We start from the raw sequence: 16,968 nt of genomic DNA, 5'->3' as shown, positions 1-16,968 counted from the left end.
TTGGCTGTTTGTTGTAATGTTGCTGATTAGTTTCTAATTCCTCTCTGGTGTGATGATGTGGAACATGCGCTATTAATAATTCTCACAAGCATCTCTTTGGATAGACTCCGACCTCATTAATTGAGGACTTGTAATTGTGAAATTGTCACAGACTTAATGTGTTTAAGTTTGAGTTCAGCTTTGTTGGCAGTCCAGCCTTCGCTTTAGAGGATTGTCTGCTTGGTCGGGGGTCAGAAACCTTAATTATCAAAACAGACATTTTTGGGTAATCATTAACCAAGAAAAATAGAACTGCAAACCATATTTGAAAATCATAATAAAGCTGAGACAGTCTATTATCAACATTATTAATCGATGAAAATAATTAAACTCTGTTGTGTGCCATGAATATTTGATACTTTGTTTTATATTTGATACTTTAACATGTTTTTGCTGTATTTTATGAAATGATAGACCTGAAAAAAAAAAACTTTTAAGATTTTTTTTGTGGTAAAAAAATCATTTTAGATCTACTTTGCAACAGAGGCTCTAAAACTATGAAGGCCACTGCTACTTGTCTTTGTGCGAACAAAATTCAAAGGTCCAGATCAGTGTTTGGCAATTCAGTTTTTTCAGTTGAATTCAATTTTATTTATAAAGCGCCAAATCACAACAACAGTAACCTCAAGGTTCTTTATATTGTACAGTAGATCCTACAATAATACATACAAAGAAAAATCCAACAATCACATGACCTCTTATGAGCACTTTGGCGACATTGGGAAGGAAAAACTCCCTTTGAACAGGAAGAAACCTCCAGCAGAACCAGGCTCAGGGAGGGGCGGGGCCATCTGCTGCGACCGGTTGAGGTGAGAGAAGGAAGACAGGATAAAGACATGCTGTGGAATATTAACAAGTATGATTCAGTGCAGAGAGGTCTATTAACACATAGTGAGTGGCAAGGGTGACTGAAGAATAATAATAAAACCATAGATCTGTAAACACAACAATACACTGGTTGTTTAAAAAGAAAATTACATTACAATTTCCATCCAGATTTTTTGTTTGCTTCTTGTAGATGACGCCCACAGCTATGGAAACTCAAGACCAGCTGATTGTGTCTGCTGATTTCCAGTATTTTGTACCAAAGCTCATAGATGTTAAACATTTGTAGCAACAGTGTTAATATGTAAACAGAAGTGGTGCATGTTGCCCCCCTCAGCTGAATAATCACCACTTGTTAATGACCATCACCAGTGTTGGGTGTTGTTACTTTGAAAAAGTAATTAATTATAGTTACTAGTTACTTCTTCAAAAAAGTAGCTGAGTTAGTAACTGAGTTACAAGATTCTAAAAGTAATTAATTACTTGAAAAGTAACTATTTCATTACTTTAAAAAAATGTTTAACCCTCTGGAGTCCAGGGTATAATTGGCCATTTTTAACTACTTTTGAATTGTACCTCTATATTTCACCTTTAAAAACTATTTCCTTTGCCTTGTTTGGTATCATCCTTTTCAGCACAACCTCACGTGTCTGAATTTACAGTTATGTTTTCATTTTGACATACTGGTGTTAGGAGCTGGGTTCTGGTTATGTGGTGTTTTTTGTCTGTATGTCTTTTTTGGTGCCTCCCTTTTTGTAGGCGGGGCAGTGAGTCACTGAACCTGGCACACCTGTTACTCATCAGCTGCATTCTTCAGAAGTGTTCTTTAGGAGCTACCTGACAGAAGACTAGTGTCGGAGTATTGGCGTTTTTGGAGAGTCTGAAATTCTGCCCCTGCCTGCTGGAGCCGTTGGATTATTTCTGGTGACTGTAAGGAGTTTTGGTTCCTCCCTAGGATTTTTGCCTCGACTGGTTTGTTTTCCGTCTGGAGGTTTTGGCATTAAACAGTACCAAGTAAGCGCTCCAACTCTCTGTAAAGTTTACTTTAAGCTTTTCTCGGTTATCGGGCAAAACCCTCCTAATTCTCGTCCCTCTCCTTTTTTAGATCGAGCGCATATCACTACTTAAAGATGAAGACTTTATTAAATACTTTAAAAAGGAATGGACTTCATATTTAGACTTTAATGACACTCCCGGAATATCTGCTTCTGTTCTATGGGAAGCAGGGAAAGCTGTGATGAGAGGTAAAATAATTTCTTTCTCATCACACAAAAAGAAAGAAGAAAACAAAAATATTCAGGAATTAGAAAAAAACATCAAATCACTAGAAGAAGCCTACGCGTCCCACCAAGATCAGGAAACATTGAACAAAATATGCAAAACAAAACTAGAATTAAATGAAACTATTAATAAAAAAACACAATTCCTTATACAAAGACTTCGCTTGCAGAATTTTGAACACAGTAACAAATCAGGTCGATTTCTAGCTAACCAGCTAAAAATAAATAAAGAAAAAATAACTATATGTGCTGCTAAAGATTTATCGGGGAACACAATATATGATCCTGGAAGAATAAACAACATTTTTAGGGATTTCTATGAAACTTTATACTCACCACAAATAAACCCATCTAAAAATGAAATTGATCTGTTTCTTGACAACGTAACTCTTCCAAAATTACTAGACAGTCAAGCAATGGAACTGGATTCGCCACTGACGCCAAGTGAACTCCAGGAAGCCCTGATAAGTATGCCCAATAATAAGGCTCCAGGTCCAGACGGCTTCCCTGCAGAATTCTACAAAGAATTCTGGACAATTTTGGCATCAGTATTCCACAGCATGTTGCAGGAAATCGAGGAAAAGGGCAGACTACCACCAAATATGAATTCTGCCAACATTAGTCTCCTGCTAAAACCAGGCAAAGACCCTTTATTTCCCTCAAGCTATTGTCCAATTTCTCTTTTAAATGTAGACCTTAAAATAATCTGCAAAGCTCTCTCAAAGAGATTAGAGAAAATGACCCCCCTCTTAATTCATCCTGACCAAACTGGTTTCATAAAAGGTCGGCACTCCTCAACAAACACCCGTAGATTACTTAATTTAATAGACTACTCATACGATAAAAACATCGAAACCATAATATTATCTCTAGATGCAGAAAAAGCATTTGACAGAGTTAATTGGAAATTTTTATTCGCAACTTTACACAAATTTGGTTTTGGAAACTCTTTCATAAACTGGATAAGAATATTATACAATTCCCCAACGGCTCGTATCAGAACAAATGACCAGACATCCTCCAGCTTCTGTCTCCTGAGGGGCACCAGACAGGGATGCCCACTCTCCCCTTCACTTTTCGCAATTTTTATCGAACCTCTAGCAGCAGCATTTAGACAGGCTACAACAATTAAGGGCATAAAATGTAAGAACATAGAACATAAAATCAGTCTCTATGCGGATGATGTGTTGCTTTTTCTGCAAAACACACAAACCAACCTCTCTGAGGTAATTACTTTAATAAACTGGTTTTCAAGAGTTTCAGATTATTCAATTAACTGGCCAAACTCTACAGTTCTCCCCATTAACTGCTCCTTCCATAATTCTTCCTCTGCCCCACTGCAATCCGGAAATATTAAATATTTAGGTATTAATGTCTCTCCTAAGCTTTCAGACTTAACTAAACTAAACCACATCCCACTTCTAAAGAAAGTAGAAGGCGATCTGACTAGATGGAAATCTTTACCCATATCACTCATGGGAAGGGTCGCCACTATAAAAATGATGATCTTGCCAAAAATAAATTACTTATTTTTGATGATCCCTAACAAACCATCACAAGATTGGTTCAGATCTCTGGATTCATATATTTCCAAATTCCTTTGGAAAGATAAACCCCCGCGTATTAGCTTAAAAACGCTACAAAGAACCAAGGATAGAGGAGGATTAGATCTGCCTAATTTTCACCAATACTTCTTAGCCAACAGGCTTCAGTTCATCTCAGAATGGTTAAAACATACCTTCTTAGTTGAGCCCTGGCTAGATGTTGAACAGGGACTATGCAAGGATCTAGAGATTTCAGACCTACCATTTATTAGCTCAAACATCAAAAGACATGAATGCTTTAAAAGTATCAACATCAGCTTTTCTCTAACAGCATGGTGGGAGTTTCTAAAAATAACGGAGTCTTCATTAATCCCATGCAAACGTACACCTATCTGGAATAACCCTGACATATTACAAAACAATAATATGATTAATTTCCCAGAATGGAGTTGTAAAGGAATTAAATACTTAGAACATATATTAGAGGGAACAGAATTTATTCCATTTGACAGACTAGTTGAACAATATGGGATCAACAAGACAAGGTTTTTAGAATATCAACAAATTAAATCCATAGTAAAAAAGAAATTTAACCTCAGTCAAGTTGAATTACAAACACCACTAAGTGTGGCACATTTTCTTACTCTTAAATCCCCCAAATTATTATCTAAAATATACAGAACACTTTCTAAATTAGATGAATCAATATCCCTTCCTACTGCAAAGTGGGAAGCAGATTTATCAGTCAACCTAGACCAAAACTTCTGGTCTCAGATTTGCTTAAAAACTTTTAAATTAATTAAAAATCCCAGTCTGCAATTAATACAATACAAAATACTACATAGAGTGCACTATACAGGTCATCGGATGTTCAAGATGGGCTTTACATCTTCCAACAACTGCTCACACTGTCAAGGCAATACACCAGACAATTACATCCACGCTCTTTGGTTCTGTCCACCAGTGCAAAAGTTTTGGCGCGAGATATGTGAAGACTTATCAAAGTGTCTGAAATGTAACATTCCAACTTCCCCCTTAGTGTGTTTGTTGGGCAGCTTAGATAATGTCACTTCAGAAAAGAATATAGCCCATATGATCTTCACTGCCCTATGCATAGCCAAGAAAACAGTCCTCATGAACTGGAAAAATAAAAATAATCTTAATTCTAACCAATATAGAAATTATCTATTAGATTACATTAGTCTTGACACAGCCTCTGCCACCACATTAGATCAATTGCTCTGGGCCCCTTTTATCAGCTCCATCACCTAGTGGGGGTGGGGGGTCATAGTTTGGTCCCGCCTTCACTGTTGTGATTGGTGAGGGGGTAGGGACAGGCTTAGGGCGTCGGGGGGTTCCCCGGAGGCATCTTCCTTGGGGGGCTCAACCCGGGGTAGCGGTCACGTCCGGTTGGGGGCTCTGTTGGCTCTCAGGTGACTGTTTCCTCGCGGCTGCGTGCAGCGGGGCTAGGGGAGGGTCTGTGCTGACGGACGTGGGTTACTGACCTGGCAACCTGGCTGCCCCTGGGTGGGTCCGGGATGGGCGTGAGGTTCTGGGGGCGCTCCGTCTCTGGGCTGGGGCCCGGGCCGGGCCTCGGGGGCTTGGGTCCTGGTTGGTGTGTTGCCGGGGTTGTGGGCGGGTGGGTGCATGGGGGCCCGGCCCTGGAGCAGGGTGCCGCCGGTGCGTCGAGCCGCCTGGGGGGCTCTTCAACTGGTGGGGGGGATGGTCACATCTGGCAGGAGCTTTCTTCTCTTCAGGAACTCACTGCAGGAGGGGGAGATACAGGAGAGGTGGAGGAAGATCTCAGCCTGGGCGTTTACCGTCTTATGTAGTCTGGAAGATGTGTGGATGGTGGGGTGGGTGCAGTTTTCTCTGTGGTGGGGTTGGGTGGACTGTCCAGGGCTCTGTGGGCGCTACTGCACTGGGCCCCGGTCTGATGGGCCTGGGCCCCCCTTCCCTGGCGGGTCGCGGAGGGTGGGAGTGCCTACTGGGGTCAGCGGGGGAGCTGGCCCCAGGGAGGGGTTACCTGCCCCTCCCTTCCTTCCCTCCCCATCTCCAGCTGCCTCCCTCTTCCCGCTCCTCCACAACCACCCACACATGCAGGGCCTTGGAGTGGGGGTATGTCACCAGGGTGCAGAGGAGGCTACCCCCCCCCCCCGTCCCCTTCTGGCTGCCTCTGCCTCAATTTTATCCCACAACTTAGACATTCACATTATTCACACTCTCATTACACATACATATAGGATCTTGGGGGTGGGCACAATCACGGAGTCCAAATTACCATCAGGGTGTATACCTCACCCCTGACGTCGTTGCCCACCTCTCAATTTTAAATACACTTAGTCATTGAGGGTTAGCAGGAGGGACTATGCGCTTACCTGCTGCTCCTTGGCAGGTAGCTCCATGCCCTCCTGGGTTTTAATTGCACCTTAGAACACATATGCATCAACACTACAATGAGTGGGTGGAGGGAGGTTTGGAGTCTTCTCCCACCCCCATTCTCTGCGGCCTGCTGGAGCGGGAGGGCTAGTAGGAGGAGTTGGCCGTCCGACTGCGGTCTGGGGTGTGGGGCCTCCCTGCTGCTGCGGAGTCGGGGTGGTCTGCCTCTCCCCACCGCAGGGAAAAGGGTAACACCACCTGGGTCTGGGTGCAATTCCCCCCTCCAGGGGTAAGGGTACCTAGACCCGGTTTGTAGAGTACGCTTGGGGAGTGTGATTGTGTGTACAGCGTCTCTTTATGTCTGTCTCCACGTTGGTTGAGTGTGGAGTGAGTGCATATGAGAGCATGAGGGTGGGAATGGATGTTTGTATCTGTGTGTGCCTGTATGTCTGTGTCTATATGTCAGGTTGGGTATCAGACGCCACCTCTCTGGGGACACCTCAGGCCCTCCAAGGTTTGGAGGCCTATCTCCACCCACCACCACTTCCCCTGCCGGTGGCGGACTCCCTCAGGTGTCGGTGTGTTGGTGGTTCTTTGTGTCTGGGGGTGGGCGTCCGGGTACACACCGGCTCACTCCTTGGCGGCCGCTTGTCGGGGCCTGGGGCCTGGGGCTCGCTCGGGCCCCTTTGGAGGTGGGGTGCCCCCGGCCTCTCGGCCTGGGGCTCGGTCACTCAGGCACAGCTGGGGGCCGGCGGAGCTCACGGGCGCGTCACTGCAACTCCCCCTGACTTCTGCTCCGCGGCTGCTGGGCGAGCCCTCATCTGGGACTCTCCTCAGCTCTTACTGGAACAGTGGCGCGGCTGCCCCTCTGTTGGTCTTCCATGGTCTCTTGTGTTCTGGGGGCCTCTGGATGTCTGGAGTTTTGATCTCCTCCATACCCGCTTCACACCCTGGAGGACGGGGCTGTGGCCCCCCCACACTCCCTAGCAGATCATTACATGGAGAAACCTTTGGAATGCAAGCATGCTGATCCACACAGGTATGCACACATGGGTATTCACAGACGCGGACTAAAGCTTTCTTGGCTGCTACCTCAAAGCACACTGTGCGCTGTCTATCTTGCATGCTGCACAATATCGTTTATTATTTAGTAAATATTGATATCTATGGCTAGCTAGTTTATTGTGATGGTGCTTTGTTTTCTCTATTATTATGTTGCTCTTTGTTGTTTGCTGTCTCCTCTGTTTGTTTTTTTTGTTTGTTTTTGTTTTTTTTTCTCCATACAGGTGACCCAGGAGTTCTTTTTTTTTTTCTCTCTCTTCCCCCCCCCCTTCTCACCGTCTCTTCTCCCCTTTGGTTTTCTTTCTTTCTCTCCCCCTCTTTCTCTCATTCATTCCCCCTGTCCTATTTATTAAAAAAAAAAAAAAAAAAAAGACAAAGGATGAACTGAAGCTCTGCCATCACGTAATGTCGCATACTGCTGTTTCTGATGTCATTTAGAAAAAAAAAAAAAAAAAAAAGATCGAGCGCACTACCTGTGTGTGTTTCCATCACCTGCACGTCCTGGCTCCGCGTCCCCATTCATACACTGTTGTATATACTTTGTCCTTGTAAATACCTCCCCCCTCACTGTAAATAAACTGTCTTCACCGCAACTCTGCCTCTGTGCGTTCTGCTCCCTGGGTCCATCTGCATTTGCCATAACAAATGTATTAACACAATTGATCTAAAAGCAGACAAAAAACATAAAATCATAGTAAAAAAAGTTATATTTTTTACTGTAACAACCACAAAATGTTTATTGAATCATATTTCATAACTTTAAATGCAAATATAAATTGTCAATTTTAAAATCATACGCACAAGTTTTGCAAACAAAGTTATTTGCAGCCATTTACCTTTTGCCCTTTTTTTTTTTTAAATAACCATTTCAAACTATTTACATAACAATCAGCTGTTCCACATTCAATAAGATGCCACACAAATTATTTGTGCCACTCCAAAAATTTCTGTTGACTATAAAGGAGAACATCACAGCCTGATACCTGCAGCTCTGACAGGTCTCTTTTTCTGCTGTCTGTCTCTGTCTCTCTCTCACTCTTAAAACTTCCCCCTCTTCCTAAACAACCAAATGTCATGTTGCCATATCATTTTTGATTGGTTGACATGGTGCAGAGAGGGCTTGCTAGCGCTGTCCTTAGACGTTAAACGTGGCAAAACTATTGAGGAAAAAACGCCACGTATATATTGTTTATCATGACTCTGGTTTTAGTGGCCTATCAACACAATTTATAAACTGGTATATATCACCTTGTTGCTTTGTCATCTTAAAGTGGTCATGTGATTGGCTTGCCACGACTACTTTGTTCTTCCTCAGTCAAACAGCAGCACTCATGCGATTGTTTTACCCCCTTTGCGCCAGGTGTTTGTGCCAAAAAGTGATCGCCGCCCGCAGGAGCGCGCGCAGCTGCTTAAAGCTGTAGCGCCCAGATTACTTACATAGACAGCTACTTCTGTGCAACTGATATAAAATGCTGTAAACTGAAGTCTGTTTGTTGAAAAATAGTAACGCGACTGCACCGCATTTTCTTGTTAGTAATTGTAACGGCGTTGTAACGATAGAAATAGTAATTAGTTAGATTACTCGTTACTGAAAAAAGTAACACCGTTACTTGTAACGCCATTATTCCCATCACTGACCATAACAGACAGTACTGGACAAAAGGAAGAAAAAAATTCCAAGTCCTTATTTGGGACCAGGCATTTGGGTCTTTAAGACTCCCTTCAAGCCTTCTGTATCAATAAATGAAGTGAAAACAAACATAGAAAAACATCTAGTTATATCAAGGCACATCAGTGTGAGGCTTTTACTTTATTTGTCTGTTATTGCTATAACAGGTTGACAAGCACCCATCACATCACATGACAGATATACGGCATGATGAAGTTTCAAGCTGTTACCTCATGCTGCTATTTGGGGCCGCAGCAGGCAGAGATGCTTCAGACTCTGTAAGATCTTCTGGATTGCCGGCAGAGCAGCGGGCTATCTTAAATGTAGTATATGTGGCTTTGCTCCACGCTCTCTCACTGACTGTAAATTGTCCACTAATGTTCTACACTCTCATTATCCTCTTCACTAGCTCAAAATGTGCATCATCTGTTCACTCATTTGTCTTTCTGTCAATCTGTCTGGCTTATCCACATGCACCTTTAATCATGTGTCCATTACAAGAGGCTCTGTTTTCCCAACGTATCAGATTTATAACGATGTCAGTGAAGCGTCAGTAGCAGATGCACCATTACCAGGGTAATGCGGTAGCGGGATCTGAGACACAAAGCTACAGCCTCACTTGATCCTCTATGAGGTACGTGCAGTCATATAATGGTACATTTGCTATAGCCGTGCATAAGAGCTTAAGCCTCGAGGCTGTCTCTGTGGAAAACTGTGTTGTTATTCTGCAAACCAGATGGCTTTTTACTCCACAAACGGCACGAGTAAAGACAGACAGTCGAAAAAATCATTTAAGCATTTTAGAATCAGAGTTAATTTCCATCCTTCACATTTCCATTGGTAAAAAAACAGCAAAAGCGACACTCTGGGGTCCACTTGTAAAGTTTTCACACAGAAACACAAACACAAATGATTGGTCGCACATATTTGCTGAAAACAAAACTAATCTCACCTCTGTTTTCAGGCTAGCTGGTACTCTCCAACACTCAACTTCAAAAAGGCTTGAAATATTCTATTACCTGTTTGAAAGTTCATAACTTCAACATAGAGGCAGGAGAGCAGAGCAAATAACCCACAAACTTTGGTGAAATTGACGATAATGACAGTGCAGATGCTGAAGACACAGACAGGCTTGAATCCTGAAGCCAGATTTCCTTAATTTTGACTTACAGCAGATCAGCAGGTGCATACTAACTGTGGCAGACTGGTGCACAGTAATGTTGGCCTTGCACTCACATGTAGAAGAACAACTCTACTATGATGTAACCGAATTATAGAAACTGAGGTACAAGTGGATCGTTGGCCCACTGGAAGCCTGAAGTGTCTTGATGGTTCAGGTTATGACCATGCCTCTGCCACTGTGGAAGCTAAAGTGGAGAGCAAAATACGATCAAGTCTTACTTTAGGACTATTGTTTATTCTAACCAAATGCCAAAATGTTCTGTTTATTCACTGGAATGTCATCATTTGATAACTATAACCATGGAAATACAGCGAAATCACAGAATTCCATGTGACTCACACATACAGTCAATCACTCAACTCATTACGTTTATAAAACACACCTGTCCACAGAATCAATTATCAGTTTCTTCCATTGCAACCTGTCCACCAACTCTGGGAAGACCAGAGAGCTGTCCAAGGACATCTGGGACAAGATTTGTAGTATGACCCAAAGAACACCATCGCAACAGTCAAGCACAGAGGTGCAAACTTTAGGCTGTTTTTCTGTTAAGGGCACATAATGGCTTCACCACACAGGAAGGCCAATGGATTTGACCATTGGCCTTCCTTAAACTCTTGGATGAAAACTTGCTTCCCTCAGTCAGAACCCTGAAAATGGGTCATGGATGGGTCTTCCAGCATGACAATGACCCAAAACATACCACCAAGGCACATTGTGTGTGTTTGGGATCACTGCCATGCTGAAAACTTGAAAGCATATCAGATGCTTTCCAGCTGGTATTGCTCTGTAGATCGAAATCTGCATGACAAATTTGGAAATCACTACAGTTTAACCAGGTGGGCATTTTTAAAGTGCGTGCTGCTGATTTATATACTCTAGACAAACTATAGTAATCCAATTGCTTTAATTTACTGCGCAAGCTGGTCTGTGGTGTATCAGGAAAAATGAGTATTAGTCAGTTCTTGTGTTTTCCTGACTTTATGTAGATGACTCAAAGTGAGGTTTTGAAAGCACAGAAGGTAAAAAATGTACCAACATACCAAAGTCTGTTCAGGGTTTTTGTTTGTTTGATTTTTAAATAACCTTGGACGTGTGAAATTTAATGAACAGACCCACAAAATCAAATTTAGATGTACCATCTCGAATCAGCCCAACCTTCATGACTCGGTATACAGGCGCACTTCTCTGAGAGTTTTAAAGTTTGATATTCTTTAAAGAACTGAGTCCATCAGGAAAGTGAAAGGTGCAGGGTGGCGTTTCCTGTCATCACACGCAGTGAACAAGCTCTCGATGCTTTACATTGTTACAGTGAATATAGTATAAATTCACAGTATTTAGTGGAACTAACATACAAAATACTTGATTGTTTCTTTAACATATCACAGAGAAAGAATCTGTGTCTGACACTTGCTGACACTCGGTATCATCGCAAGACAAGGATCAGCTTGTTTGAACACTTTGCTGAAGCTACATGAAGTTAAACATTCAAACTCACGCTGCTATATTTTTATGGCTGCAACACTACATCAAATGGAAATACTCTGGATGTTTTGTGCACGTCTCCCTCGTAATTCTGTCTGACACGCAGTCTCTCTTATCGCCACTGGAATTTCAAATCAGTTCTGTGGTTTGGAATAAAGCTCAACAGCAGAGCTGGGAATCCAGCACAGTAACCGTCAAGCTACTGTTGGATCTTTGCACACAGGTGAAACTGTAAAATGAGGCTTTTTTCTGTGTGTGATTTAAATTGAAGCTTTTGTTACCATTTCACTTTGAAGCTTTGTCGCCATTTAATTTTTGCAGTTCAGTTTCAGGGATCTTACACAATTATTCACACAGAAGCTTTACAATCTTTTTCCTTTTAAATAAAGTAAAAAAATCAAAAGAAGAGATGCCATGCACTGAAAACCTCTGATGATTATTCTTGTTTGTGCAGCACGAGTTATGGTGAGCAATTACATTCAGTTTTCTGCAAACTTCAGAAAATTGGTTTCCATCTAGTCTGAGACTTGGCTCAATTACAGAAAATTAAGAGATTCTTCATTTTTGTTTTCATGCTATTAACCGTCAAAATTCTCTCCAAACAAAGATGTGCTTCTGTCCCAGCTTCTGAATTTTTAAGTTGACTGTTGAGACTCTTTTTCAGACATTACATACACCCCATTTCCTAAAAGGCATCTGCAAATATTACATCAGACTACAGTCTGAAATGAGGCTAGTGATTTAAGTTAGGCTACACTTGTAACAAGGCTGGTCGAGGTAATTTGCCGGATAAGACCACCAGCTCCACTGGCAGTGATTAGTGACTTTCATGTGAGGGATTTTTGATGCCCACAGACATTAAAACCAACCGAGGACATTGCTGTTAAGGCTCGCCAATTAACAGATCTTTCTTTCCCTTTCCTTTTTTTTTCAGGCTGTGAATGTTTCATTAATTCACATTATGAGAACTTTGTGAAAATTGGTTTCACTTATTCCTGCGAACAGAGCTGGGAGCAGCTCAAACCCCCGTATTAAAAACATCAGAAGTATATAGAACCGCGTTCGGTCCCCTTTGACCAATTTGTTGTGTCAGGCTCTGCTCTGCTTGAGGCTTTTCTGAAAATGTCATGAGCTCATGTAGTGTGATAAGCTTACCTCCATAATGAACTCTCGGTCACGCTGTTGAGGTTGAAGTCAAATAGTTTGGTCAGCATCAGAATCACCTACAAAACAAAAAAAAAGCATTGCAATTAGTGGCCTATGCAGACTTATTAATCCAGTGAGTGGTGGCATGTCAAACGGCAGCAGCGTGACACCAACGCTTTGAGGAAGAATACAGTTTGGCAGAAGCCATAAGTCATACCCCCTCCACCAAGTCAGCCTCAGACACTAATTTTTATGTATACTGAAACACAGGTTTTTGTTGTGACTGTATAACATAGACCTGACACAGAAAAAGTCCTGGTGTGTTCTTTCTCTGCCTTCAAAACCAAGTTTACCTGCTGTGCAGCCTGCCTTGAGTTTTGGGTGCGTTATGCTAGCAGATGCTAATGTGGACTCGAGCTGATGAGCGTTAGTTAGCTCAGTTCAGACTACAGTGACATCATTTGAGGACAGCTCACTCTTCTGGTGTTTGCTTTCCTAAAGAGCAGGAAAAGGTGGGAGTCTCCACTTCTGCTCAAGAGGTTCAGGAGAGCGAGCAGTGAAAAAAAAGAAACTTTTCTGGGAAGTGAATGCAAGCTCTCTGCAGCTTTTCAGAAAATACACATGAATCCGTTTCTTTTCACATAGTGGCTAAAAGCAAATACTCAATCTGACCAGGATGTTTTGCAAACAGCGCTACTGATTTCCATACCTGCTTCTATATTTATTCAAATGGGATTTTGGGACTACCGGCAACACATGTACAGCCAAACACAGCTTTTGCATGTTGTGCTGGTTAGCAGTTTGACTTTATAGGTTGGACGGTGTGCTCAGGAGATTGTGATTGCGATCTTTTCTCACTCACTTCCTGTTGTGCCATTTGTCTCCCGCAGATGTGGCTTGAAATCGGTTTAAATTAGAAGAGGAAAGCAGGGAGTTTCTCCACAGAGCCCATGCTATCTAAACTACTCCAGCCAATAGTATGATTAACTGCTATCACTAAATCACTTTATCAGAGCATTTCCAAAATTAAATCCATCCATCCATTTTCTGCCATTTATCCAGGTTTGGGTCAGAGGAGCAGCAGTCTAATCTCCACCACCTCCTCCAGCTCTCGTGAGATACTGACGCATTCTCAAGTCAGCAGAGAGACATAATCTCTCCAGTGTGTCCTTAGCCTGCCTCATGAGGTCTGCTTTTAGCAGAACTTTTCCGAAACACCTCACCGCCTTTTTTTGCCCTGACTACCTTAACTGGCCCCTTGCAAGCCAGCCTGAGCCCCGACCCCCTTAAGAGGACACTAATTTATAATAATAATGGATTGCATTTATATAGCGCTTTTCGAGACCCTCAAAGCGCTTTACAATTTCTGTCACTTATGACCCTGATCGTCTTTGTTCAGTCACTAGCAGCTGGTAAAGGTTGAATCATAAGTAAATTAAAAGCTCTGTGTTCATGCATAGCTTTGTTTTTCCCACAGCAGGCAGCTAAAATATCAGCATCACTACAAATGTTCATTCTCTTTGTGGAATAACCACAAGACACCTGATCTCCTTCACCTGACGCAGTCACTCATCACCGAGCCAAAGTTGTGACTTGTCTGCAAACCTCATCCTAGCCATCACAAACAGTGAAGCCAACCATAACTAAATTACATTTCTCTAGCGTGTCCTCAGTCTGCTTCATGAGCTCTGCAGACGTCTCGTGTTTCCTGTATTTCTTTATGAACAGAACTGGGAACAAAGGGCAGCCCTGGTGAAATCCAACAGCAAGTGTGCGCAAGAGTCTGACTCCCTGAGCAGCCCTCAGAGCACAGCACACCCCAAGAGACGTGGCCTCCAAGTGCATACAACAAACTCCAGCACGTTATTTGTCCCATCATGGACGATTTGTGAAACACGGGGTGTCGGCGTTGGAAGCGTACATTTAAATGTAATTTAATTTCAACACCACCCATATGTGTGAGCAGCTTCTTCTGCACACGCTGCAGTTGCTTAGCATGATCGTATCTAATTGTTTCAAAGTCATTACTTAATCGCATAAGGCTGATTCTAAACGCCATAAATATTCCTTATTCCGCTCAGACCCCGAAGGTGCCAGCAATGAAGAAAAGTGGGTCAGCTAAAGTCTGGGGGGGAAAACAGATTGTGAGTTTCCGTGCTGCTTTACTTCTTTTACCCTTTGAGCAAAATGTGATGTTTCTGCCTCTGTTTACTTTGTGACTGGAGGTATATTTGAAATGGATAAAACTCAGAAGAGGCAGGAAAATGTTCTCAGGGAGCGCCGCGGTTTCACTTCAATATACTCTGTTTTCTAACAGTTGTGCTGAGTCCTTCCTTTTCCATGCCGTTTCCTTTTGATAAAGCTGTGTATTTTGCCGTGACCTTTCCATTATCAGATAACCCCTATGCATTGTGGGTAACAGGGCGCAGCAGTCTAGTTATATGAGGTGGGCGACTCTACCGGTTGTGTATATCTAAATATCTATTCACGTAGTGCATTGTTTGCGACGGCCTGGTTCATCCTTATCTCTGACTTTGCTGTCAGGGATATGTGTTGCTTCCCACTGCACACGCTAACATAAAGAACTTAAATCTGTGTAGTTTATACTTGTTGCCTTTAAGACGTACCACACTGTGCTAGACCAATATCCAGCTGATTCCCCTCGGCCTGACTGCCTTTGATACCTCCGCACTGCCTGTTACGGAGGCAGCAGCTGAACCGCCGAATGACTTGTGTGACTTTGTGAAACAGCTCCACCAGCATGGGGTTCCTGTGAGTACAAGCAGAACAGATGCACCTTGGGTAGCAGAATTACATCGCAAGGTTGGGGCTCCTGTGATCAGGCTTATTAAGTATGCGCTAACATCTGCAGCCCCTGAAACACTCGAAACGTGCGGTGCACTTGGCCGACCTGCAGCTGGCGGGGTTTCGGTGTCGAGGATGTGTTGTGGAAAATAACCGTCAGGACAACAACTAGTAAAAAGGCATTGATTAAGAGCGGTTCAGGAAGTGGCTGGCTGTTTTCAGTGTGGGGAGAATTGGCCTGGGGAATGAATAACCTTAAATGTCCGGACTAGACCTTTGCATGCTAATGACTGACCAAGTCCATTTAGCTGCCCAGCTGGAGGCTGAATTCACAGCCGCGCCACACAGTTTCCTTCTTTCTCTCTACTCGCTCTCTTTATTTCCTTTCGTCTTCACTTCCCAACACTGTTTCTGTGTAGGAGAGGGAGAGAAGGGGGGAGGTGAAGGTGAGGGTAATGATGCAATTATGTTTTTAACATCTCTGAGCCACTTTGCTGCGTGTTTGTGTACGCGCCTGGTTTCTGGGGGAGGTGAAGCAGTTAAGCTTTTACATCCCTAAGTCGTCCCTTGTGACTTGTGTACATGTTTGCGCATGCATATTTGTGTGTGTACATGCTGTGAAAGGTAGAGCTCTGAACTCTGGATGGAGTAGTAGCCCGATGACTTGGCTGCATTAGTTGAAGGGCAGCGTGCGTACAGGCCCTTCTGTCTGCCACATATGGAGACTGTGTGGGCTGCCATCAGCGAGCGGCCCTGTCAGATGGGCTCCTACTGGAAAGTGCATATGCTCCATCACTGCCTGTGCCAATTAGGCCTGTGGGCTTCTCCTACTGTAAATACTACGATGAGGCAAGTCTCTTCTCCATCAAGGCCAGAAGAAACCACCTCTGCACAGACACGCACTAACTTCTGACAGTTTGGAGAAGTGCAGGAGAGCATGAAGGCATCAGAAGGAGATGGGACATAGCTGGTGTTACAGCAGGAATCAATGATTAGGAAAAAGCTTTAAAACAAGCTTCATGCAGGCTCACGCTCACGCCTTTGCAAAATACTGTATCGTATCTCTTACAATGTCGGTGTATATTCGTTTGGACAGGCGGCGGTGTCACAAATGTACAGTATGTGTCCCATACAACGACTGGAATGATGTCCACTGATGAAACAGTTGCTGCCATATGTCAAGAATATACAATAATGTGGCTTCAGGATCACCAGCCGTCCCTGCCTGCCCGACTCGAGATAACAAGACAAACAGAAACGGCATTGTTATGGTGGGCGCTAAAGCTAAAGCAGCAAGCTGTAACTTTTGCTCACTGAAACTAAAACAAGAACAACAGCTAAGCTAATGTCACGGGCATGACGCTGCTCAGCTTGTTGCTGTTGACTGAGCAGAGGTGTTTTGTTCGTTAGGCCACTTAACACTGACCTATGAACCTGTCAAGCATTAACAAGCACCTGGTTCATCAAGGGATGAACCAGTGTTGTGTCTACATGTAACAGACCACTTAGCAAAGAGCCGATTTTGCAGCACCTCATTTGTTCTCATTTCTT

At 43.2% G+C, this 16,968-nt stretch overlaps 1 protein-coding gene across 3 annotated transcripts in view; it reads right to left on the bottom strand.

The window, feature by feature from the left end:
• The window catches only part of sorcs1 (sortilin-related VPS10 domain containing receptor 1), a 212,772-nt gene that overhangs the window by 108,983 nt on the left and 86,821 nt on the right, over positions 1-16,968 (bottom strand). For all 3 annotated transcript variants that reach the window (XM_085356482.1, XM_085356480.1, XM_085356483.1), the window contains exon 2: positions 12,622-12,689. In XM_085356482.1, coding sequence (XP_085212608.1) covers positions 12,622-12,689 — 68 coding nt within the window. The remainder of the gene's footprint in view (positions 1-12,621; positions 12,690-16,968) is intronic.

This window comes from Diplotaxodon limnothrissa, linkage group LG6 (assembly GCF_057381915.1).
Source record: "Diplotaxodon limnothrissa isolate DT_005_m linkage group LG6, D_limnothrissa_male_GT1.1, whole genome shotgun sequence".
NCBI lineage: Eukaryota > Metazoa > Chordata > Actinopteri > Cichliformes > Cichlidae > Diplotaxodon > Diplotaxodon limnothrissa.
This window is presented reverse-complemented; position numbering and strand designations above follow the sequence as displayed.